This window comes from Lissotriton helveticus, chromosome 12 (assembly GCF_964261635.1).
Source record: "Lissotriton helveticus chromosome 12, aLisHel1.1, whole genome shotgun sequence".
Taxonomy (NCBI): Eukaryota; Metazoa; Chordata; class Amphibia; order Caudata; family Salamandridae; genus Lissotriton; species Lissotriton helveticus.
In genome coordinates this window covers 216,816,555-216,842,698 of record NC_136073.1, presented here as the reverse complement: position 1 = coordinate 216,842,698, position 26,144 = coordinate 216,816,555, and the positions used below count along the sequence as shown (strand labels likewise).

The window sequence follows — 26,144 nt, the reverse complement described above, 5'->3', positions numbered from 1 at the left end:
CCCACATTGATCTTACATTGATCTTACAAACGCCAAATTGTGCATTAGTATATTTTGTGAATGGATCATGTTTTAGAAATGAGGACGGTGAGCTGGTTCCTGCTTACACAGTATGTAATATATATCAAATTATAGTCAACACTAGCCCAATGTTAATTGGGTGCAGGTGCTGAAATCATCACCCTCAACCAAGTTTGTATTTGTTCTGAGAAAAAGAGTGTAACTGTATTCACAGACTCACAGTATGCTTTCAGAGCCCTGCATGACTTTGGGCTTCTCTGGCTGCAGAGAATTCCTTGACTTCTGCTTGTTGTTCAACTCAAAATGGCTTGTGTGAGCAGAATCTATTGAACGCTTTACTATTATCCCAGCAGATTGCCTTTGTGAAATGTGCCTCACCCCTGAATTCTCAGGATGAAGTGTCTTGAGGGAGTGCCCTTGCTTACACCTGTGATTAGAATAACTGTTTTGTCTCAAATCAGTGATGCTGCTCTGTATGTCATACCAATCGATGTGTTTCCATAACCTTTGGAAAGCATAAAACAGTCTTGGACCAAACAGAATTGTACAAAGTTACCCGGTAGGAGTCTGGAAAGACAGCTCAGGGCATGTGGTTGCACCAAAGTTTCTGCTCACAAACCTTGAACAGTTGTATCGTGGGCTTCCCATGTTGGTAGGGTTAGATGGTCCATGGCGCTGCAAATTGATTGAACCTTTCTTCTATTGTCCAGAACTATTGAATGCGTCATTTGTCAATCTCACAGTGTAGGTAAGGGGATGAATAAAACCCCACTGTACATCTCCTCCTTGGGACCCTCTTGTCCTTCTTCAAATGAACTTCTTTCAGAGGCTGAAATGTATCTCATATTCCTAAGTACTTGTAATTATTTTCATGTTCTCAGAGTGGGTGGAAGCTTATCAACATGCAGGAGTAAATCCCATGACTGCAGCTAAGCACTTACTAAGGGACTTCAACTCCCATGTTGGAATCCCGAGTCACCTTTTGCTTGACCAAAAAACAGTTTTCAATTCACTAGTAGTGCTGGAGGCTTGAACAGCTTTAGGGATCAACCAGCACTTCCATTGTGTCTTTCTCACTTATTGAGAAGGAAAAGTAGAGAGAAATAATGGTGCACTGAAGAATAAGATAGTGAAGATCTGTTACAAAAGTCCAATTGAAGTGTTCTTCACCCATCCTCCTTACTCCTCCATCTGACGTGAGCGACTGTCTCCTAGATGCTGGATCCTTCTGTGGCTTTGCTGCAACCCTCAACCTCTGGATCCTTGTGGGATAGACCATGACTGTTGAATGGGGTGCTGCTGGAAAGTCAAATTGTACTGCAGCTGAACTTGAATGCAGCCACCGTTCAGTGTATAAGAACAACATCTACTTGCTGTTGTTTAAGAAATATGGGCCAACAATTATTCTTTATCCCTGCTGGATCTGCACTCATTTGCCCACTGATGTCTGAGGGTGGGCCTTTGATCTGAGTGGCCCTCAGCAAAAATGTAACTTGTCTCTTTGTTCTACCGTGGGCACTGGCTGCATGATTGTGCAGGCACCTCCTCTGAGTCTTGGAAGGGTATAGAAGTCTAGAAGAACATTACAATCCCACCTCTTACTATTTGTCCTACATTGCTCATGAGACTCACGCTCAAACTGATCAGATGGTGGAGCGCTGGTCTGTTGAAATGTCTATTTGCAGTTAGAATATTTTGATTCTTGCTGGCTATTTTTGTATTAAAAACGTATTAGACTTCTATTAGCTTTCCTGAGTATCTGATTTCTTGCACAATTCTATGCAGACTTTCTTGCAAGACGTTTGCAGAAGTGAGTCATTGGTGGTGGGTGCCTTAGATGAGTTGCAACTTTGTACTGTCCAAGATGTACATGCTGCTGTGATAGATCTCTCTGTGGCCTTTGACAGCGTACACCACCAGATCTTAGAAGACTGCCAGCAAAGCCACAATTTCAAAAAGCACAGCTCTACCCTGGTTTCCGGATTTCTGATCTAAAAGAACTCTGCAGGTGTTTCTTACCCCTTTCCTCTCCAAAGCTAGGTCCTGGTTTATGTTGTCTCTTGGCGCTTGGTCCTGTCCCTGCTTTTTAATCTTTACATGATTCCTTTGGCAAACTTGTATTCTCTTGTTCATGTATGCTGGTGACACTAATCTGTAATATCACTGGTGATTAAAGGTCACTGGTGATCTAGCGCAGGGTCCTGTGTCAGCTATCTCTTATATAAGTATAGGAAAGCCACAGAGATTTGGTTAGTTTTTCTCAGATCTACTGAATAATTTTGGTGATGGGTTTGTAGCGACCTTACCACTGGTTTCTTACAGTGCAGTGGTACTTCTGCAGTGAACATCTATGCCTAATTAAAAAAACAATTAAAAAGCATAAATAAAACAAAGACATCTTTGGAATGAGTATTTCAGAAGGGCATCTTGAGGATGGAATTTCCCTCCCTCAAAACTGTGCCTTCGATGGGTGCATCAGTAGTGGTCAGAAGGCATAGCATTACGTTGACTGGGTTTGGACGTTGTAGTGAGGCGTTGTCATAGTGTATGGGACCTATTACAGGGCTCTCACCAGAGGTGGCATACCTACCAGTCACTTTTAAACGTGAGACCCAGTATCAGGCTGCCCTATTTATCCGAACCGGATGCAATCCTCAGAGCCTCCAAAATTCATCTTTTGTGTCTTAGATTTTGAAACTCAGCAGAGGGCCATCGTAGATAGCCACTAAAAATGATGAATAAAATATAAAGAATATATATTTTTTTAAATTAAAGCCAATAAAAAAATATTTTAAGATACATTGTTTCTCTTGTCTAATTTGGTTGCTAAAATGAACTACGTAATGCTCGGTTACCAGGTTAATTTAAATTATTTCAGTACACTCAACAGAAGGGTGTACTCAGGGCTGACAGTGTATGTGGCAAACATGTATCAATTCAATTTTCCAATCTTTATTTCGGCCATTTGGCCATAAAAGATGAACAGTACACATATACATCACAGATAAATCAATTCATACAAGGATAAAACCATTGGAATGTATATACAAGAATGCTTTAAAAACTATACATCTGAAATTTTAAGAAGGACCCAACATCTTTAAAATACGGTTGCGCGTGTACCAAACCTTAATAAAAAATGTTGTTAATGCAAAAACAGTTGGGCCAGAGACATCAGATTTTAAAATCCTATACATTGGTGCATATTCCCTACAGCCCATATTCCTTATCAGTGGGAGGAGCCAGTAAATATTCCTTATCAGTGGGAGGAGCCAAACATGTATCACAATGTAGCAGTGTGCAAAAACTGCATAAGGAACAAGTTAGATCTCCCTGCTTGGATGAAGAAAGGAGTTGCAGTTATAAACCTGGGGATTAAATGAGGTGAGTGGAGACTAATGTGTGTAATAGGTACTGCAAGATGAATATGTTGATTTAGTTACTTAGATCATAATCATTACATAACGTGAAGAGGAACAAGTAATAGTTTTTCCATGGACGTCGAGTCACCAAAACATCAGGAGAAGCGGCAACGACGTCACACACTTTGAACCCTTTTGACATCACACGGTTGGCGCCTTTATCTCGTGCGTTTACCCCTCAATGGACTGCCTCTTTACTTGTTTCTCTACTGCATTCATGAACCCTGATACCAGGCATCGCAAGGCCTGGCCAGGGACACAGTGGGCAAAGCTGGGAAAGGATGGGGTGGTAATGTCTCTAATTAGCGTCTATAATGTATCCATTGTCAGTAATAAGGTAATGCATGGAAAGCATTTTATTGCCCTAATAAACTGTTTGTAAAACTTTAAAAGTGACAATAAATGACAGTAAAACTTTTTGAAAAAATAGCTCTTAATATTACATATTTTTTAATGTCTTTTCATTTCAAAGGGGATTTGTATTCCCTACACTAATTCCCATTCCTGTTCCTGTTCCTGTTATTTGTATTCCAGTTCCAGAGCAGATTACAAGAATTTACCTTCCTATTTAGTTAGCCATTTCTATTCCAGGTCAATAGCAGAAATCAAGACATGAGTATGAGTAAGTGGGCTCGATAGAAGCATTTGGTCACTCTCTAAGGCCGCCATTTGTAATTCCCTCGGTCACTGAACCTGCCAAACGATTCGAGCATGTAGTGCAGTGATGCTCTTTACATTGCAGTTCATCTATGAAAGCCGTAAGAAAAAAAACATCTGGGTCGCGACAGTGGGAGAGAAGCTTCTGAAATGATGCAGCCCACAACCAAAACATGTACTGGCTGTACACAGGATCATCATTTGCAAACCATCCCACACCATTTGCCTAGTGCCTAATTCTGACATATTGCACATGGTGTGGGTTGGCCGTCCTTGACAGCTTCATCCGTAGAGTTGCTCAAAAAGTACCCACATACAATCTGTATTTGCTTAGGTGTCCTGCAGTCCTTGCAAGATTTGTGTACAGGATGCAAAGGATTAGTGACCCTTCTGTGACCTTAGAGTTTTTTTAAAAATTGCTACAATGTGATGTTGCTCTGGTTTCTCACTGGTAGAGGATGCTGGACAGGACTCCTGGCATCATGTATCTAACTTCATGGTTTGCGCTGATTTTCCTCTTGTGCAGCCTTCCTGGCACCGCAGGAGAATCCGTGGAATGTGGAGGCATTTTGGAGCAAGAGGGGGACGTCTATGTGCTTGGCGTCTTTGAAATTTGTTTGCGCAACAATCCCTACTTTAGGTAAGTTGTTTTGCAAAATTCAGTAGTCTCTTGGTCCGTTGAACTATATTTTCCACATGTTTGCCTATAAATAATGTGTTTCATAGAGAAGCACTCAGATGTGAACTGTTGGTGTAGGTTGGCGGTGGGGTGTTGGGGGTGTAGTGCTATCCCGCTAATTGGGAAGTGGAGTCCAGATATTTCACTTACTCTAGCTGAGTACATACAAACCTCTGGTAAGGTATGTGTTTTTAAGTATTTGAAAGCCCCCATTTGTATACCTTGTCAAAAGAGGACTGGCTGTGGTGACAGGTATTAAAAGGGGTGCAGTATTTCCTCCCTTGATTTTTTTCTCTTCAACTAGAATGCATTTAACCATTTTGGCCAAAATACATGACTGTCTGGTGATCACTTCTGTGCTTTTTGTCAAACTGAATGAACTCTTTGGAAAATTGGTGAGGTGAATAGTTTAACTCTTCCGGTTGATGTGCACTCTGGCTCTATGTAATGTATTATTGTGCATCTTTCAATTATTGTTCTATATAACAAATAATGATTTATGTTGTTCTCTAATCTTATTTTGTCAATAATCATTTTTGAAGATTGTATATCGTTATCAAAATTTCAAGCCAATAAAATTTCATATATCATACAAGCCTCAACAACAACCCTAAAACAGCCATTGGGTCCACACAATCCAGATGTATGACTTTACAACACATACCTTTACCACGCAAGTTTTTACCAACAAATTGAAGTGCTGGGACGAACTTGGAGTCCAATTTAGGAATACCAGGAACACAGCCCTGCTATGTTTCATGATAGCATCTGTAGCATCATGGCCACTTAATAAACATCTAGATATTAAGGTCAATTTGTGCTATTATTCTTACTTTTCCTATTTACATTTTTGCTGTGTTCATCCCTCATTGGCCTCAATCTTTAGTTTGTTCTTACCTTTATCTCACTCATTTTTCCTTTGGTTGAACTGGGTACTAGAACTAACATATTGGCCATAACATCAATTTAGATCATAAGAAAGAAAAGAAAGAAATGAATCTAATTGAGAACTCTCTCTCTCTCCCTCTCCTCCCTCTCCTCCCTCTCCTCTCTTACCTGAATTGGACATATCACAATTTTTCCATTGAGGGCATTATTAAAAGGAGCAACATACTGCCAGTTCCTATAACAGTTGTTCTGGGGTGAAGGTGATGCAATTATAGACAAATGTCAGGTCCTTTACTGGAGTTATTGGCCCAAGGGCCCAAGCCGCAGGTGAAGGTCTGTCACAAAGGAGTAAGCCTTTAACAACCACAGAAGCCCACGGTAAATTTGTTGTGTAGGTTGTAGAACATTTCTCCTATTGGTTTAACATCAAACACTGGAATGTTGGAGCAAAAGGCCTATACCAGCCATTATTGGCCCTGAGGCACTCTGTTGCCTTCAAAGGAACTAATGGCATTCAAGTGTTCTAATATAGCCTTATAGCCCACTGTCAAGGGCTTTACTGGTTGCTAAAGGCCCTGAACCCGAGTTATCGGTCTGATCCACAGGCAAGGGCTTATAACGAGGAAGATGGTCTTTACCAACCAGTTTAGCCTGAGGCAGAAGTGCTATAAGGATATTGGAACAGTCAAGGGTAGAGTGTTCTAAAATTATAAGAAGAGAAATATGAAGACAAACATTGGAATGATGAAGCTCCTGGCTTATACCACCCATTATAAGCCTGGTGCTACTCCATTGTCTTCAATAACGCTCACAACATTCCAATGTTCTAATATAGCCTTATAGACCGCTGCTGAGGGCTATACCGGTTGTTGAAGGCCCTGAACCTGGTTATAGACCTGATCCACAGGCGAGGGCCTATAATAACTGGCATAGCACCCAGAAGCGGGCTAATACGCCATATTAGAATATTCCACCCACTGAGAGTGGAAGGCCCTAAATTAAAAAGTGAGAAAAAGAGAGAAACACATTGGAATATTGGAGCAGAAGGTTTACAGCAACCATTATAAGCATTGAGCCACTTCAATGTCTTCAACGTAGCCTCCAACATTCCAATGTACTTATCTTTCTTTTGTGGTCTTGTCACCACCAGTCCAGTATACTAAGTGTTAAATTAGTAGTCTGTTCAAGAGTTATGGGAGCCATTGACCAGGTAACTCCAGTAAACGTTACAAAACACCATCATGGGGTATCGTGGTTTAATCAGGAGCTAGCTTTGACCAGCATTTTTAAAAACCTAACCATATCAATAAGGGCAATGTCTTACAAATACCCTAGAACATAGAAGCTACCAGTTTATTACTAAAACAGCGTATGATCTCAGGCAAATCTCCTTTGCAAATAACACTAGAAAAGTGATATTTACCAATAGTCAGGAAACTCTCCAAAGCTAGCAGCCTTGAAAATGAAAATCTAATTTCACAAGCTTTATACAACAATTTAGCCACAGGTTTATCAATGAGATCCAGAGTATTCATACCAGCATCACTTTGGCCAAAGTCACCTCTGACGTTTGGTCAAATTCACTTTGAAAATTTTGCATTGGAAAAACAGCTGAGTTGCTACATTTGTTACTTACCATTAGGATTACATTTATGAATGCATTTAATATTTACCCCGACCTATCTCATCGAGTGTGCAATTTCTTTTCCAAGGAATAGTGGCTTGCCTTTTCATTATCGAAAAACATCTTCCAACTTCTGCCCCACCTCTCTGTTGCCCACCCATGTAAAAGGTAATGAAGGATGAGTGACAAAAAAGAAAGCCAGTATCTTTGCAAGCATCGATATACTTACCTAATCGTAAGGAGGGTCCAGACTATTGACAGGCAATATTTCAGTAGTGGGGTAACAAGGGAGGTAGGGGTCTTAATGCAAGCAAGAAAATGTGCCCTGTATCCACCAGTTGGTAAGCAAAACAGCTGTGATTGAGGTTCAACATGCCCCTTACTCCTCTGGGCTCTCGTGTCACTGCACCTGCTGCACAACTGACAGCTATACCCATTGGTTTCATCTCATTGGCAGGGCTTCACAACTTGCACAGTACTCTTGATGATTGGGGTACAACTGCCCTCTTATGTTAAACTTGTCAACTGGGCTCCACCCTACAGCCTGTACAATTATTTTATCTCGTCTTGGGTTGCAAGGTGCTGGTAGCATTGTTCTGAAATGCATTGCTTCCTTTTAGGTTCGGGCTTTGATAGTGTAGCTGTCAACTAGACCTATTGCCAACAGTATACATAGAGTGGGGCTTTGGGTTGGCTCGTTTCAACCATTTGCTTTCTTCGACAAACATCGTTCAGCCATTGGCTTGACGCTTTGTCAATTATGTTTTGGCTCAGCTCAGTCATTCATCTCTCACTTTAGGCTACTGGCTGTTTGGGTGTATATTTCCGTCTCCACATAATTGTAAGGAAATCCCTAGGCAGTCATACGGTTACATTAATGTAACAACTCATCATTCCAACAAACAACAACATGATATTAAGAACTCCGTGTGGATGCGGTACGACTATGTTAAACATATTGAAATTTAATACAACTTGTTTAAAAAAAAAAAGAATTTAATTGATAAATATAATACAACATTAATTCATACATATATACATAATGACAAAAGTGGTGGTTATGAGGTAGATCTTCTCAATGCGCGTTTCGGCACTAAAAAGCGTCTTCATCAGGAGAGTCACGACCATATCTTTATAGGTATGTGAGGTAACAGGTTCAAAAAGCAAGGTATTTGCAAGGCTAATGATGTGGGACTTTATGCGTATGTATCTGCATATGGATGTCGCCAATTTCAAGACTAAGTCCTCAGGGTCAATGGAGCCATGAGACTAATCTAGTGCGGCACAATGTGAATACATCACTCACAGACCCGCTTATCCTCGTGTTAATCTGCCCCTCTAGTCCCAGATGTACATCCGGACTATACTATCGTTTCACGCCGGCTAAAGTCTATTGATGCCGCATTGAGGTGCATTTCAGAGCTACACATAATTGATGGTGAGCTACTAGAAGTGTGAATATTTACCAATTATTTACACTCACCTTTGGATTCCTACATCAATATCGATACACTACAAAGAACTGACCACTTTTTTCATTATGTATATATGTATGAAATAATGTTGTATCTTATTCTTTCCAAAGTTGTATCATTCATTTGTAAAATAAGGAAATTTTTTGATACATTGAAATCATGTTGTATTATATTTATGAATTAATTAATGTTTTTTTAAAAACAAGTTAAATAAAATTTCGATATGTTTTAATATAGTCGTACCTCATCCACACTGAGTTCTTAATATCATGTTTGTTGGTATGATGAGTTGTTAAATTAATAGAACCGTATGACAGCCTATGGATTTGCTTACAATTATATCATTGCCCTACCCTAGGAGTTCTAGAGCCATTGCAGGTGGTCCTTGATATTTGCATTATTTCCGCCTCCACTACAGTGCACGTATTCAGTTGCATGAGGACCTCTTTACAACCATAGTCCTCGATGTCTGCCCCTGCTGACTCCCTTCCGAGTGTCTCGCTCTAATGTGCTAACACTGCATGCGTTAGCACATTAAACACAAACCAAGCTGCATTTCTACCATTTTCAGCAGAGCTATTCGCTGATGGGTTTCACAGGGATCAATCCTGAGTAGGGCCATCTTTTAGGGATGTGTGTTACCATGTGGGAAAATGGTTTGTTCACTTGGTCTTACCATTTACACATTTACACATTTGCAAATTACACCTAGAAGATACTGAAATCACCCACTATGGTTATACCTACATCTTCCCATGCCCTTATTCTCCTCACCGTAACCCTGCCCATCTGAGTGGGGATCCCCACTAGAGGTATAGTTGGGGCATACAGGGTCACTATCTTGGTGTATCTAAGGGAATTTTCCAGTACAGCAACGCAATTTTCAAAAGATGTGGCGCCGTTGGTGGGATCTTGCTATTAGGCAACATAAGGGTATGTATCTCACCCCTTTGCCAGTCCAAGTGTGTCATGTCTATTTCTTGCAAATTCTGCCCTGCCAGCCAATATGCCAGCTACTGTAATTGACTTTGGTAACAGTAGGCTTTCAGATCAGGGACCCCCATTCCCCCTTGTTTAGTATCTAGGTACAATTTTGTAAGTCCTATACGCCTCCTGCCCGTACCCCAGATCAATTCAATCATCATTAGAGAAGAGAGCAATTTAAAGGTCTTGGATGGCACCATTATGGGTAAATTGGTAAAAACATACAATAGTCTAGGGAGCACCACTATTTTGGCAATTGCCACTTTGCCTGCTACAGATATGGGCAAGGTGACCCAGAACTTTATTTGGGACCTGAGTGAGGTAATAGCACGATTCAGATTGCTTTCTAGAAGGTCCGTTGTATCCCTATATATATTAATTCCTAGGTATTTGAAAGTGCTAGATGCGATCTGGAACGACCAGGTCCCAAAGTCCAGTGAACCAGAATGTGCCGTGCCCGTAAAATAATAAACATAGGATTTGTTCTCGTTGATAGACAGCCCAGATAGTGTTTGGAATGCGGCAAATACAGAAGGCACAGGCTCACAATCATTATCTAAGTCCCTAAAATATAATATTAAATCATCCGCATGTGAAGATACAATATGTGTAGTGGGAGCCAATACTATTACCCTGTGACCCGCAATCGAGCGCAATTTCTGTACTAGGGGTACTAATGCCAGGATAAACGGTAGAGGCGACAGTGGGCATCCCTGCCTGGTTCCCCGCGCAACCTCATATTGCTGCGAAATATGTCTACCTGTTCGCTCCCACCCGGTAGGGTCCTTATACAGCAACATCACCCATTTTATGTATTCTTCAGGTATGTCATATTTGGACAGAGCATAAAACATATACTCCCGTTGCAGGGAATCAAAGGCCTGGTGTAGGTCCAATGAAATACAACCTACTGCACCGGCTCGCTGGAGGGTATGGGCCATTATTTGATGCAGCCACCTGATTTAAAGTGCTGTGTTCATGCCTGGTTCAAACCTGCACTGGTCGTTGTGTATCAGCTGCGGTATGTACTGACAAAGCCGAACCGCCAGTATCTTGCTCAGAATTTTATAATCTACATTTAATAATGAGAGGGGCCTATACCCTGCCATGTCAGTGCTATCCCGACCCAACTTTAACAGTGAAACCACCGTGGCCTGCAGCGTGGTATGTGAAAGGGTGCCTACTTCCAGGGACGAGTGATATAACCGCTGTAGGTAGGGTACCAACAGATCAGCGAACGCTGCATAAAATTCAATGGGCAGACCATCCCCACCAGGTGATTTATTGCGAGGCAAGCTATGAATTGCTCTTTTTATTTCCATAGCAGTCACCGGGAGCCCCAGCTCCTCCTTGTGTGCCTGCAGCAATATGTGTATATAAAGTTTCATAATACTCCCTAAAGGCCTGATTTATGTCTAGTTGCGTACACACCAGCTCACCTTTTGTATTCTTAACCTCTAATACGGGGACAACCGGTGGGCATCTTTAATCATTCTAGCCAGTAACGGTCCCGCCCTGTCTGCTACCGAATGCTGTTTCTGCGCATAAAGCCTATAACCCAACAGCCTTAGATCTTCCAACAGTTCCGCGTATCGTATGTGAGCTTGTTGCAGCTGTACCCTATGCGCCTCGTCTAATGTAGTCATCTGCTCCAACCTCCCCAGCGTATTTTCTATGTCGGTAAGCTGAGTGACAAGCGTATGTCTCGCTTATACTCTTGTGCTGATGGCTACTCCCCTCGCTACAGCCTTAAATGCGTCCCACTCTATCTGTCTTGAGGAAGCTGTATTTGCATTTACTGAGAAGTAATTATCTATAGCAGTAGCTAGTGTTGTTCCAAAAACTGAATCTTCTAACAGCTGCGGTTGTAGTCTCTATGTCGACACTAGGGTCGGTATTTTGCCCCATTGCAGCATAATCTCCACCGGGTTATGATCCGATAATGTTTTCCCCTAGTGAGTGGAGTCACTGACTGCATCCACCAACAAGGCGGAGCAAAATATTCTGTCAATGCGAGTATGTAATTTGTGCATTGGGGAGTAGAATGAATATTCCCTATCCCTCGGATGCGTTGCCCTCCAGGCATCTATTATCCCTACCAGTGTGCCCAGTTTCGTAGTACCTCTGCTAGCTTCCTACTGGGTGCGGCATGCAGCAGTGGGTGTGACCTGTCTAGTTCTATATCTAGTACTGCATTAAAATCACCCCCTATCACACACGGGTAGTCCTCCCAACCTACCAACAGTGTAATCAAAACCTCCCAGAACTTGTCTTGCTCTGTATTCGGAGTGTAGACACTCCCCAGTACAATGTGTTCCCCATCAAGTAACCCATGCATTAGCACATATCTGCCTTCTTTATCAATCTTTTGATCTATTAGTTTAAAGGGCGTACCATTTCTAAGCCATATCGCGGCCCCGAGCGAAGGCCGAATATGATGTAATGAATAATTGCCCCCTCCATTTCTTGTTTAGCTTCACTGCCTCATCATTGTTTAAATGAGTCTCCTGTAGAAACGCCACATTTACTTCCCGTCTATTCAATTGGGCTAGCAGTCTATGTCTTTTCTGAACTGAGCCAAGCCCCCAAACATTCCAGGAATTATATCTATAGGTATCAGGGTGTGCCATCAGGCCTTGTGCGAGGTGGCCTCCTAGGACCACAGGAACTACTGAGTTGAAACAGTGTCATATTAGCTAACGCTGAGCCTACGAAAACAATAAACCACCCCAATACTCGGGTCCCCTTTGAACAGCAGAGGACCAAACCATAACCAACAGTGCGACCGGAACTCTACTGAAACAGTACCACAGTGCAGTCGCCAAGGGGGGGAGGCAACCACCATAGTAGTATAGGTCATATACCTTGGTCATGTACCGTATCTGCATTGCTCCATCACAAACCCATTAACCGCCAAAGCAATGACATAGAGAACAGGGTAACTTATTACATCATCAGCAGAACAATCTACTAAGCAGTACATTATACAATACCACTCTTGCCGAGCCCTCTTAAGCAATTCAATAATTGCCCGCCGTTTGTGCGGTGACTAAAGCGAACAGTATTAGGCTGGATTTAGACTCTGATCGGGCCGTGGCCCCATCCGATGAGTGAGTAGATACAGCTCTGGTCCTGGCATCATGTTCCGCCAGTGCCGCCGCTGTCAGTAGAGCATCCCTCTGGCTGTTCGTGATCTGTTCCACAGATGGAGTCATCCCAGGATCTGCCCCCCTGTGTTCTGTAACTTCGAAATTGATGTAGCTTCCCGTCTTGGCGGGGAACGCATAGGGCCAGTTTGTGGGAGGGAGGCCTGCGAGGCAGGGGGGGTGAAAGTGATCTCGAGCCAGTCCGCTACTTTCTCCGGGTTCTTGAAGAAAATTGACTTTTGTCCATGGATTACCTTCAATCTGGCCGGAAAGAGTAAGGCATACTTCAGATTGTGCGCTCTCAATTTCTTCTTAACCTCTTGGAACGTGGCCCTGGCCCTCTGGACCGCTAGCGTAAAGTCTGGGTACAAGGAGATCGTTTTATTCTAAAATCGGATAGGAGCATTTTCTCGTGCCGCTCTTAGAATCGTGTCTCGATCCTTGTAATTTAGGATACGGGCAATCAGGGGCCTCGGGGGTGCTCCTGGCAGGGGAGGCCTAGGCAGCACTCTATGAGCCCTCTCCACGCTATTCAGCACCGACAGCCCCTCTTTCACCACATGTTCTTTTAGCCAGGTCTCCACAACCTGTGTGGGGTTGCGTCCTTCACTTTTCTCTGGTATTCCCAGAATTCGCATATTGTTCCTACGGGACCTCCCTTCCGCATTATCCACCCTGTCCTGGAGCCCCCTGTAATTGACGCTGCACCTGTTCCATTTGAGTAGTTTGCTCAGTTTGTTGAGGTATCAAGTCATCGATAGTAATTTTATTGGATTTCACTTTTTCTGCCAGTTTTTTGTGGTCCGCCTGTAACAGATTGAAGGTAGTAGAGAGTGAGCCTAGCTGCATTAACATTGCAGGTGCGAGTCCCGTATTTCCTTCAATATGAGGTCTAATTTGTCCATAGGTTGCGCTTCATCTGTGGGGGGGGGACCACGGCTGCGTCCGATTCTTGTGTCCGGCCACTCAACAGTACTGTGCTCGTAGTCTCCAAGACATGCGAGTCCGGTTGCTTTGCTCTAGTGCGCCCCATGGCACCAAGTGTATTCTGTTTTCGTGTAACCTGTTATTCGCAATCTCTAGGTCAGATGGGAACACCAGCAGTCCCGCCGCAATAACGTGAGGTCAGGGCTTCAGTATATTTCTGCTCCATGATGGTCATTATCCTTTGTTTAGGATTGGAGGTGGCCCTCCTTGCTGTCCCTGGACCTCATCCGGCCACCACCTGTAGCATCACGCGATTCATACAGGCCGCCCACATGACGTGCCTATAGTTGGTTTAACGTGCAAGTGTGGTTCTGCTATCTAAAACACCAAGGCGGTGCACCTTCTCGTCACCCCAGATTCCCAGGGCCCAGCCATGTCACTTCGGGAGACCAATCAGCCCCGTTCCTCTACTGTGTAGAACACACCACCGTGTAACTACGTACTGCCCCGTTCAGTCCAATGCCCCCTCTTTCGCCAGGTACCCACAAGTACAGGCAGTCGGATCCACAATTCGTATGGCCCAGGTCTAATAATGGAGCCACAGTCTGTGCGTAGACACCACTCGCAGTCAGCACATTGCTGGGGCCTCAATATTGTATAGGGGGAAGGGCGCAGAACACATAGCACAGCGCGCCCTGCAGCCCGTGCATCACTCCACTACTATGCCTTTGCAATGTTATCGGCGGTCCGTCATGTACTCCTCCTCAGAGCGGTTTTCTCCAGGCACAGTCCCCACAGTCTCACAGCATTTCAGTCTCCAGTTTTCCGCACCCCTCCGCGTGACTCTCAGTGTCCCTTCCTATGCTCAGCAGCCGCTAGGTGTCCGTGGGTCCCTGTAGTTGGCCCTCCAGTCCATGTGCCCTAATGCCAGCCGCGTAGCCCAGTCTTCACTCCTCCACTGCCCACGTACTGCACACCTCCAGGGTCACAATATTGCTGATGGGGAAGGGCGCAGATCACGTAACACAGCGCTCGTGCATGTCCGTTCGCCACTCTATTTTTGCGCTCCTACCATATTGCCCGTGTCTCTGTAGGTGTCCCGCTCGTATGACACAGCTTTCAGGTTCTGGATCCACAGCCCCGCAAGACTGCCGCTTCTTACTGGTATCGCTTTCACCAGCCTCCAGGCGCCACCTTGTATTACCTCCGTCGTCCAGTGGCGCCGGATCCCATCCGAAATGCCAGGGACCGTAGCCCGAGGCCGTTTGTGCCTGTCACCGCCCGTCACGGCCCCCTTTCATGTGTCGAGCAGGAGGGAAGGGGAGAAATTCCTTCAGCAGTTCCGTGAGGCCCCACACTCAGCCGTGTCCCAGGGCCCTCGTTGTCACTCTCCTCTGGGCGCTCCACGTAGCAGCAACGGCCCGACTCCTTTCTTTCAAAAAGGGGCGACTCGGCTCTCCGCGTGCAGTCCGCTCGCTCTTCAGTTGATCCGCTACAGCTTGCAGGTGTTCAGGGTTCAAGAGTGCCCCGTTCCATCAGGATAATTTGGCGAAGTGTTGGGTTTGGCACAGAGCTCTCTAAGCTCACGTCCGCCATGCTCGTCAGTTAGCCACGCCCCCAGCCTTTGTGTCTTTAATAAAATTTTGATTTTGTTCTGCACCAGGAAGTGTAAAAACTACATTTTAACTGTCTTCTTCTACAGGAGACATTTTAATGACGGGAATCTACTTGGTATGCATTTAAAATGTACTTCAATGGCCACCTTCAAGTCTAATGAGAAGATCTGGAGAGTTCTAGTTATAATAAATCATTTGCAAATGTACCAATGGTGGTGGCATGATGACTCAGGAGTAATGGCCTATTAATCCATAGTGGTGTATGGAGGCTAAAAGAGCGATTTATTAGTATAGGGGTGACCCAAAACAGGCTGTACTTCAGAATTGAGTGAAATGTATCTATTATGTTTTCAGTCTTTGTGTGCCAGATATGTGAAGAGGTTCAGTTACCTAGAGGCATTAATGTATTAGCTTGAAGATTATGTAAGGAAATGTTCCTTTCTACTGTTACTGAATGTGTAGCCGCTGCAGCCTGGTTATCAATCCCTCAATGTACATAAAAAAATAAAAAATGGAGGGGTGTGGCCTAGCTGCAAATGTAGTAGGACGTGCTCTGAAGTGTCTCTGCTCCATCGCTGCCGGCTTCTGCTGAATCGCCAGCCATCCGAGCCCACTCTACTTCCTGTGGGCTCCGGGCGTCCCTGTCAAGTCAGCGGGCCACCCTAGTTGCCTGTCATCAAGCCGGAGTGTGCCCAGAAGAGTCGAGATGGCATGGGACAAGACTACTGCTCTGCCCCAGGATGTCATCTTGGGAGGCCGCAGAACTGTCTGTCCCGTGGGAGATTCCTATCCTACCCCACTTTTCTTAACGTCTCCCTCCCACTCCATGAGGGCCTCACCTGAGATAGGGGTTTCTCGTGTGTTTACCGGCATCTACTCAACACTAAAGGACCCCCTACCTCCCAGGAGAGAGACTGCGCTCCCAACATTTTAAAGCCTGCGCCCCCCCTCACACCTAACCGCGCAGCACAGCGAACCCCCTCTGACCTCGATATCTCCTTTTCCCATCACCATGACTGATACGGCTCATGTTAAATTACTCTCTCTTAAAGTTAAAGGGCTCAACTTTCCTAACAAACGCCACCAGGTGTGGGGGTACCTGCTTATACAAGAACCCAACATCATCTTCTTACAGGAAATTCACTATCTTCCGACAAATCTCTCATGGTCCACCCTAAATACCCACACCAATTCTGGGCAACCGCGCCATCCAAAACTGCCCGGGTTGCAATTTTATGTAAATCCAGATCCGCCAGTTCTCGGGTGATGAGAGACTGGGATGGTCGCTACTTGAAAGTCCAGATACAGCTAGATGTCTAGCCCTTAACCCTACTCAATGCCTAAGCGCCTAACCAATCGCAAGATGCCTTCTCGAGATCTCTCCTGAAGGTGCAACTGGCTCAAACCAGGGGGGGGGGGGGTAATCCTCGGGGGAGACTTTAACCTGGTCTGGAACCAGAGTGCCACTTCTTTTCAGGGCACAGGGGCAATGTCTGCTGCCCTCAAGAGGGATTTGGTGGACTTGGGGCTTGTGGAAACCTGGTGTTACAGGTTCCTGGATCTGCAGGATTAATCCTTTTTCTCCCACGTCCACCGCTCATACGCCCATATTGATTGCTTGTTTTTCTCCCTCTCCTAGGACATCTCCATCTCAGACAATGCCCACCTTGTGATGATATTGTGGAGCCATGCCGGGGGTCCAGGATCCCCACCTCACTGGAGGCTCCCACCCCACATCCTGCACAACCCATTGATAAATCTGAGATACGAAAGAAGATTACATTGTTCTTTGAAGCAAATGCGCTTCCAAAAACCTTCAAGGCGACCATTAGGGGAATCCTCACCACCATTGCCTGATCTTGGGAAGCTCGTCTGGTCAAAACTGGCCTGGCGGAAGACATCAAGATACTAGAATGGCTACATCACACAGGGCACTCTGGACGCCATAAGAGATGCTTAGCTATACTCAGGGGACAGCTAAGGGTTCACAGAACAAACAGAGCAGAAAGTTCACTTATAGTGTTAAAACAGAACTTTTGCGCCAGGGGACAAGGTGGGATCATGTTTGGTCTTCTATTTCCGTATGCAGTCAACTAAAGCTCATATCTCAAACGTCAAGCAAGCAGACGGTGCTCGGGCCATATCAGAGAACAACAAAGAGCAGGTATTCTGCACCTTCTACGCAGACCTTCATGCAGATGGCCCTCTCTTCTGTAAAGACATCTCTTCCTTCCTTGCCGCCTGCCCCTAGGATCCCCTTGACCCCCGACACTCACAACTGCTCGAAGACCCAATCACGGTAGATGAATTGAGTAGAGCGATAAAACACCTTCCTCCGGGGAAAACCCCTGGTCCTGATGTTCTTCCCATCTCATTTTATCGCATCTTCATTCCCCGAGCTTCAGGAGCACCTCCTGCGCCTTTTTAACACATTCTCTGAAAACTCAGGCCTCACCCCAACGATGGCTGAAGCAGCGGTCGCCCTTAACCCTATACTGGGAAAAGACCCCTGTTTAGGCACGTCATATCGGCCTATCGCCCTCCTCAATATAGACGCCAAGATATGCACCAAGATACTGGTAAACCACCTCAAAGAATATCTCTCCCGGCTGATCGACCCCAACCAGGTCGGATTCATACAACGCTGCCAGGGGGCAGACAACATCCGCCGAGTGGCCCACCTAGTCAAAAAAGTCCACCACCGGGATGTCCCATCTTGCTTGGTGTCCCTGGATGCCGAAAAAAACGGTAACCGGGTCTATTGGCGCTTCATGCGTGCAGTCCTCCAAAAATAGGCTGAGGCCTGGGTATGATATCTAGGTTCATGTCCTCCTATGTCTGCTCCTCAGCGCAAATCTGTATCAAAGGCCATCTCTCTTTGCCTATCCCCATCCGACGAGGCACAAAGCAAGGCTATCTGCTCTCCCTCCTGCTTTTTGGCCTAGCAGTAGAAACCCTTGCCATTGCAATATGCCAGTCAGACGACATCACTGGCATGCCATTTGGAGGCCAAGAACATAAAATAGCCTTATTCGCAGATGATCTTCTTCTATCATTAACTGCCCCCACCACCTCTCTACCATCGCTGGCTTCTCTCCTTTGAAAGAGTTTCGGGCTCTAAAATCAACATGGCCAAATCACACGCCCTAAATCTAACCTCCTCACACCACTAAACTGGGCCACCAACTCGATCCACTACCTGGGCCTAAATCTGACCCCATCTCTGTCCTCCCTGGTCCCTGGCTAACGGGCCACCCTGCAGGCGGGCGTCCTGGAGGACCTATGCTGCTGGAGCAAGCTCCTGATATCCTGGCTTGGCCACCTAAATTCGGTCAAAATGTCCATCCTACTTTAATTATTCCAAACTCCATACCCCCACCTATTCCCCACGCAGATATCCAATGGCTTCAACAGGATCTAAACTCCTTCGTTTGGGGTAAGGGGCGACCAAGATTCTCCAACAAAATACTCATGCTTCTGAGAGACCGCAGGGGCCTAGGCTGCCCCAACCTCTTGGAATACTATTGGGCCTATCGGAATGGCCTGCCCGCAAAGGCGGATGGCACTGGTTCCATATGGATCGCGCTATTTCCTGTAGACCCCTTAGGGACCTGGCTTGGCTTCCCAGAACGGCCCGGCCTCGTAATGCATATATACCCACCCCCACGGAAGCGGTCCTCGACAAGTGGAATAAAAGAGCACTCTCTAGTGGCCTCACATCTTTTCCCTATTCCCAACAACCCAGTGGCTCGTAATCCTACCTTCCCTCCAGCCATACAACCACACTCATTTTCAGCATGGGAGAAGGGGGAATGCTGCATGATCACCCACACTAAAAGATGTATTTTAACATTCTGAGTCCCTGGGTCATCTATTTGAGGGAGACACTTTTAAAATGTTTGAGCTATCCAAGAAGGCCTCTCACCTTGCAGACTCCTCTAGGCGACAATATTATCAGCTCTGACACTGGTTGCTCTCACCTACCTATACCCAGGGGGAAATTAGACAGCTTATCCCCTTGGAGGCCTTGGTTCACGCCTTTGATAGGACCAGGGGCCTTATATCCTGCACATACCATGTACTCCAGCAATCTCCCCCTACTCTCACTGGGCGCAAGTATAGCTACCTTAGAACCATACATCCGCCATGTCCTTGCAACATCCTTTGACTCCCAGACTCTGCCAAGTAACTGGAAAAAGGCAATTGTACTACCTATTAGGAAAAACCCCAATGTTAGTCATAATGTCCTGGAGAACCTCAGACCTATTTCTCTGCTACCCTATACCGCTAAAATTGCAGAGAAAATTGCAAATGTGCAACTGATGGCATTTGCAGAGAAGAACAATCTCCTACACCCCTCACAATCGGGTTTCCGAAGAGGCTTCTCTACTGAGACGGCCCTATTAAGAGCCACCGAAACTCTACGTCAAGGAGCTGACGCAGGCCTAACCATGGCCATGGTCATGCTAGACCTTAGCGCAGCGTTCGACACTGTAGCACATATCACCTTGCTACAGTGTCTGAACAGAGGAGGTGTGACTGATAGAGCACTCGGCTGGCTTAAATCGTTTCTGACAGGCAGAAGCTTTCAGGTTCAACGTGGCTCTTTCCAGTCTGAAGAGTGGGCATTGGAACAGGGGGTGCCACAGGGCTCTGCCTTAAGTCCTACCCTTTTTAACTTATATATGGCCCCCCTGGCTGAGTTAGTTCAATCGTTCGGCGTAGAGATTGTATCCTACCCCGACGATACACAGCTTCTACTCACCCTCACCCAAACGCCGGCTGCTGAAGCCAATAACTTCAGAGCCTGTATGCAAGCACTGGCCACTTGGATGGACACACATTGCCTTAAACTAAACGGATCAAAGACAGAAGTCCTGGTGGTTGGTGGTGATCAACGGCTTTGGACATGTGATTGGTGGCCAAGCTGTTTAGGCGATATGCCTACACCATGTACTGAAGCCAAAAATGTAGGGATTTGGATGGATCCCACACTCTCTTATGAGACACACATTAACCGTCTAGTAGGCAAGTGTTTTGGAGTCCTAAAGACTCTCAACAAAACCCTAGATCTCCTTCCTTTGGAGGCCCGGCGCACTATGATCCAGGCACTGATAACGTCACGCCTCGATTATGGAAATGTCCTTTTCCTGGGAGCTTCTTGTAAAAGCATTGGAAGACTCCAAATACTGCAAAATGCTGCAGCCCGCCTAGTGCTTAGACTCCCTCGAAGAGCCAACTCTAAAACCACTCTGGATGCCCTCCACTGGCTCCCAGTGAAAAAAAGGATACAGTACAAAGTACTCCTAATATGTCATCAGATCATCTGGAATAAAGCCCCCAGATATCTGACAGGTCTGGTTACCAGGTATGAACCACGCAGATCACTCAGATCTAGCGGTATGGGCATGCTTAGGACCCACCGCTATAGGAGAGAAAAAATGGGAGGTCGGTCTTTCCGAGTGGCGGCTGCAACAGCATGGAATAAACTTCCCAGCCATCTCCGCCTGGAGCCTTCAGAAACCATATTCCGACGGCAACTAAAAACTCATCTGTTCTCCTTATAGCCTATTTAATGCCCCTTGCCTCGTACTGTCTTCTCCTCCCTTATGAGTTTATCGCCTCTTCTTTAGTGTGGGGACACGCCGTGATGGCGCACTATTTCTTCCATGCGCTCTATAAATGTCTTTATTATTATTTTATTATTTCTCACCCACACATACCAGAAACAATTGGCTACAGATTTAGGGGAGGAGATATCAAGAGAAAGCTGGGCACACCTCTGTTGCAACATCCCCCAAACCTATCCCCCAAACCTATAGGAGCATCCCCAAATGTGAATCTGCCTACAAGATTATGACGCCTTGGTACTACACCCCTGCGCGTCTCCATAAAATGGTCCCAGCTGCTTCGTCCCTCTTCTGCCGATGCCAGTCAGTGGTGGGGGATTTCATCCACACATGGTGGACTTGCACAAGGCTGACTACATTTTGGAAGGAAGTCCTGAGCCATATTAAGACACTATGAGATTTTCAATCCTGAGCTCCTCTGAAGTGACTTTGCTTGGTATCCGAACTCAACAGCTCACAGCCATTACCCATTCCAACTGGTGCCTCATTGCACACATGCTAGGGGCTGCTAAACAGACCATCGGACTACACTGGAAGAAGCCCTCCGCCCCCCATTTCTGCACTGTTCATGAGCCTTTTGCACATCATGGCAATGGAACTTACGACCACCTATACTTAAACCAAATTAACGCACCCACTAGTAATCAAACACTTCTCCAAATTGGAACATTCTCCCTATACCCTGTCAAGGCTCCAGGCCCTACAGCTCTTCGAAGATGCAATCTTGCCACATGACACTGGCATCCCCAATCTGGATTTCCCCCGCTGATCTAGTGAAACATCACAATTTCCCTGGTCCTCACACATACATGTCTGCTTCCCCGAGGTACCTCCCCTCCTCCATTTTCCTCCCTTGTTGTTCCCAGTTCTTGCACTTTGCTCCCCCAATTGTGTTGTCTAATTGACATTGACATTTTACCCACACCTATTGTTACTGAAAGCTTATGTTACTTCCTATCTGTTGCGTCATGGATTGATCCGGCCTCGATTTACACTGATTTTGTTAACTGCCCTCTCCAGTACAAATGTGTGAGGCCTCCTAGCCTAGTAGTGTGACCCAACTGTCTTATGTTGTGTATGGTAATGATTGTTCCTTTCTTTAGTCTTCAGTAAACAGATTTTCCATAAAAAAGGATTTATTAAAAAATGGCAAGTAAATAGAAAAAAGAAACATTGATCTGTAACCTGTTGCAAGACACTCTAGCCTGATTCACACAGATTTTGGTGGGAATCGCTCTTGCACTACTCATGACTTATTCCTCAGTTCCAGGAGTAACTCAATATGACTTCTGACTAACTCATGGAATTAATGAGTAAGGAAATCAGGATAAAGTCAGGATTACTGCAAGAGTAAGTCACATCTACTCACATCATTTTATGATTAGGGTCATCTAGGTTATTTCACTCAATGCAATCTCATAACGTGTTCTAATGCTCTTGGGTTGGTCCATGTCAAACTAAGCACTCAAATGATATGAACACTAAACATTACCTGTAACATTTTCTTTTACTTTGACCATTGTAGGTGATCTAAGGGTTCTCTCATTTTGTAGCTTGCAGGATGCTGTCATGGCCCAGCTGATCCGGTTCGCCTACCAGAATGACAGTGGTCCTCTTCGCATTGGCTACTTTATACTAACCTTCTGTGAAAGGCCCAGTGACTGCTTCTTCGAGGCTGCTATCAAGATCTGGAGGGATCATCAGGAAAATATGAGGCAGATCATCACCTTAATTGCATCATTTGATCTTAAATACCATGAAGTTGTTGATACGCTCAGGCAATATATTCCTACGGTAAATCCTGTGCATACAAATGTTTAGTTTTATATTCTGCTGGTTTTAGTGTCCTTATTTGCCTAGACCTTACCCGTGAAGGCATCCATGTATTCTCTGCCATGTAGAGAGTGAGGGCTCATTTAAAGCCTGTCAGGCGGGCTGCCAATCCACTGGAAGTGATTTAAAGTTCTGGAGTCTGGGCCCCAATATTTATACTACTAAATCTTTTGTTCTCTGAAGGCAGAGAGTGTCTGTACCTAGTTAAAACCAGTTCTGTCCTCCCTGGTACAGCTTCCTGGCAGGAGGTGGAGACAGCATTGTTGAAAGCAGACCTGGCCCAGGTAGCTGAAAGGAAGTCTACTCCCCCTACTCTCTATTCAATGTAGGCTCAGGCAAGTGAAAGGAAATCTCCTCCCCCTACTCTTTATTCAATCCAGGTCCTATTCAGCCCAGTCCTGACTCATCAGACTGCTGGAGCCCAAGCCCTCCTCTCACTCACAAACCAGACATGTAATAGACAAACCTACCAGAGGCATACTGGATGGTTAGGCAAGAAAACACCTACTTTCTAAAAGTGGTATTTTCAAGCACAGAATGCAAAAATCACCCACACTAAAAGATGTATTTTAACATTCTGAATCCCTGGGTCAGTTAGGATTATAAGATGTTATAATCAAACTGCCCATTCTGGCCTATGGGAACAGGTAGTCTTGCATTAGTGAAAAACAAAATTGGCTGAAATTCACTATCAGGACATGCCACACACACCAGGGCATGTCCTACCTTTCACATACAATGCACCCAGGCCATAGGTGTACCTAGGGCCATCCTTAGGGGTGACTAACATGTAGAAAAGGGAAGGTTTAGGGACTGGCAAGTGGGTGCACTTGCCAGTCGACATGACAGTGTCAGACTGCACACAGGCTCTGCAATGGCAGGCCTGAGTTAATATTTTACAAGCTGCTTCTCTGGTTGGCACAATCAGTGCTGCAAGCCCACCAGCAGCTTTTGATTTACAGGCCCTGGGCAATCATGGTGCACTGTACTAGGGCCTGACAAGTAAATCAAATAAGCCAATCATGGAGTCACTAATCCATTACAGCAATTTACCACAGGGAGCACTTGCACTTTGGCACTGAACAGCAGTGGCAAAGTGCCCAAAGCAACTAGACCAGCTAAAAAATAGGAGGCAACAGTGAAACAATGGAAGGGAGACCCACGCCAATGGTGCCAAGTCTAACAGTGATTTCCTATTAGGAAATCGCTAATTTGGAATAGCCAAACCAAGGTTGGATATGGGTGTAAGACCCCCCAAAGATTCACCCCAAAAATAGTGGTGCACATGTAGAGTAATACAAAGCTACCCCTGTTGAGAGGTAGACCCCCTAGTGCACAGCGTAGAAAAGACACACAGGTCTAATGATCTGAAGCAGAATTCACAAATGTTCAATCCGTATGGTTTACTAGTTCATCAAAATTCAGTGTATATACATTAAATTCATGTATCAAACATCGTGATCCAAATCCAAAAGAAGTTTGTCATCAACAGAAAGCAGATCAGCAATTTATAAATCCCAATGCATTTCGGGCTAAACCAAAAGCCCTTCCTCAGGGGATCATTCAAGATCCCGCTGACCCGTACTTTAAACACCAAAATAGCCACGCAGTATCACACGCGGTCGAGAAGACCGTCAAAGTTGTATCATTACGAGTAAATGGGTCCCCCGGATGGAGGTACTAACAGTGCATGTTGAGAAAACGCAAACCCTGAGGCAGGAGCCGGATCACGAAAGGTTGGATATGGGTGTAAGACCCCCCAAAGATTCACCCCAAAAATAGTGGTGCACATGTAGAGTACACATATGCCCTAGGTGCATGTCTGCACTCCTTAAGAAAAGCATCTTTGGGTTCATTTGTAAATTGCACATGGTTACCATTAGTCTCAATGGTAATTGCATTTCCTAAATGCCCAATTCGCATTGAGGAAATGTACATGTGCAAGAATCGTATATAGTTAGGGTGAGAATAAACATACGTTAAATAGGCAATATGTCCATTGTCCTGCCGGACAGAAATTTCTTTTACAAAATGCAAACAATAACCATGAACCAGAAGTAATGTCAAGGGGGCACAGCCTGGGACCCACAGAGAGCAAGACAAAACAACAATTTTCAGGCAAGTGCGAACCAGGCGATCTGTGTACTAGTATGCAGTGTACAGACTTGATTGCTTTAAGGTGGCATTGTGCAATACATTGTGAGTATTTTGAGAACATATGGTACTAAGGTGTCGACGTTTCGATGCCAGACCTCAGATACAGGTTCCCTTGTCTCTTTAAAACAGGAATCGTATATAGGTCATCTCTATTTGTATTTTCCTATGTAGGAGATGGCAAATTGCGATTTCTACTGGGTAGAAATTGCAATTTCTACCCAGTAGAAATTGCAATTTGCCCAACAGCTTAAAGAGCTTTGCACATATGAGAAGCTCATGTTGCATTTCTTAACAGTGCGAAATACAGATTTTGTGCCAGATGCATCAACATACCATTTTGCGATTTCCTAACTGTGAATCCTTACAATTCACAATTAGAAACTCTCAAAACAGAATGCATTAAAGTGTGTTTAACACTTTCTGCAATTCCTAGAGGATCGCATATGATTTACCTCATGAATATTATTGTGGTAGGTCGCAATTTGCGACCCTCTAGGATTTGCAAAATTCACTGGGATGGTGGCCTGCTGGGGTCAGCAGACCACCATGTCGGTGATTGTTTTTTAATAAAAGCAATCTTTTTTTTTTGTAAAGCAGCGCGTTTTCCTTAAAGGAAAACAGAATGCTTTACAAAAGAGAAAATGAAAACTTTTCCTTTCATTTTCTAAGAGCAGGCAGGGGTCAGTGGGACCACTGCCTGCTCTTATAAAGTGAATTTACCGACATTCACAAAGGGGAAGGGGTCCCTTGGAGACCCCTTCCCATTTGCGAATTGGTTACCACCTACTTGAAGTAGGTGGTAAAATGTGAATGTTTTGCGACCACATTTCGGTTGCAAACATTCATGCATACCGATGTGATTCGGTATTAGGAAGGGACGCCCTAAACATGCCCCTTCCAAATAGCAAATAGCAAACCCATTTTGCGATTCGGTAACAGGTTACAGAATCGCAAAATTGGGTTTAATGCATCGCAAAAGCATTTTTTATGATGGCAAATGGGCCGAAACGCAGAATCAGCCCGTTTGCAAGGAGAGAAATGCTTGATGAATCTGGCCCTTAGTCCGTTAAGAAATGCTAAATGGC

General features: G+C 45.0%; 1 protein-coding gene across 1 annotated transcript in view; it reads left to right on the top strand.

The window, feature by feature from the left end:
- The window catches only part of LOC144798003 (uncharacterized), a 221,993-nt gene extending 196,709 nt beyond the window's left edge, over positions 1 to 25,284 (top strand). The window contains exons 8-10 of the mRNA XM_078668794.1: positions 4,627 to 4,740; positions 22,623 to 22,863; positions 25,231 to 25,284. Of these exons, the coding sequence (XP_078524920.1) occupies positions 4,627 to 4,740; positions 22,623 to 22,863; positions 25,231 to 25,284 (409 nt within the window). The remainder of the gene's footprint in view (positions 1 to 4,626; positions 4,741 to 22,622; positions 22,864 to 25,230) is intronic.
- Positions 25,285 to 26,144: the final 860 nt, after the last annotated feature.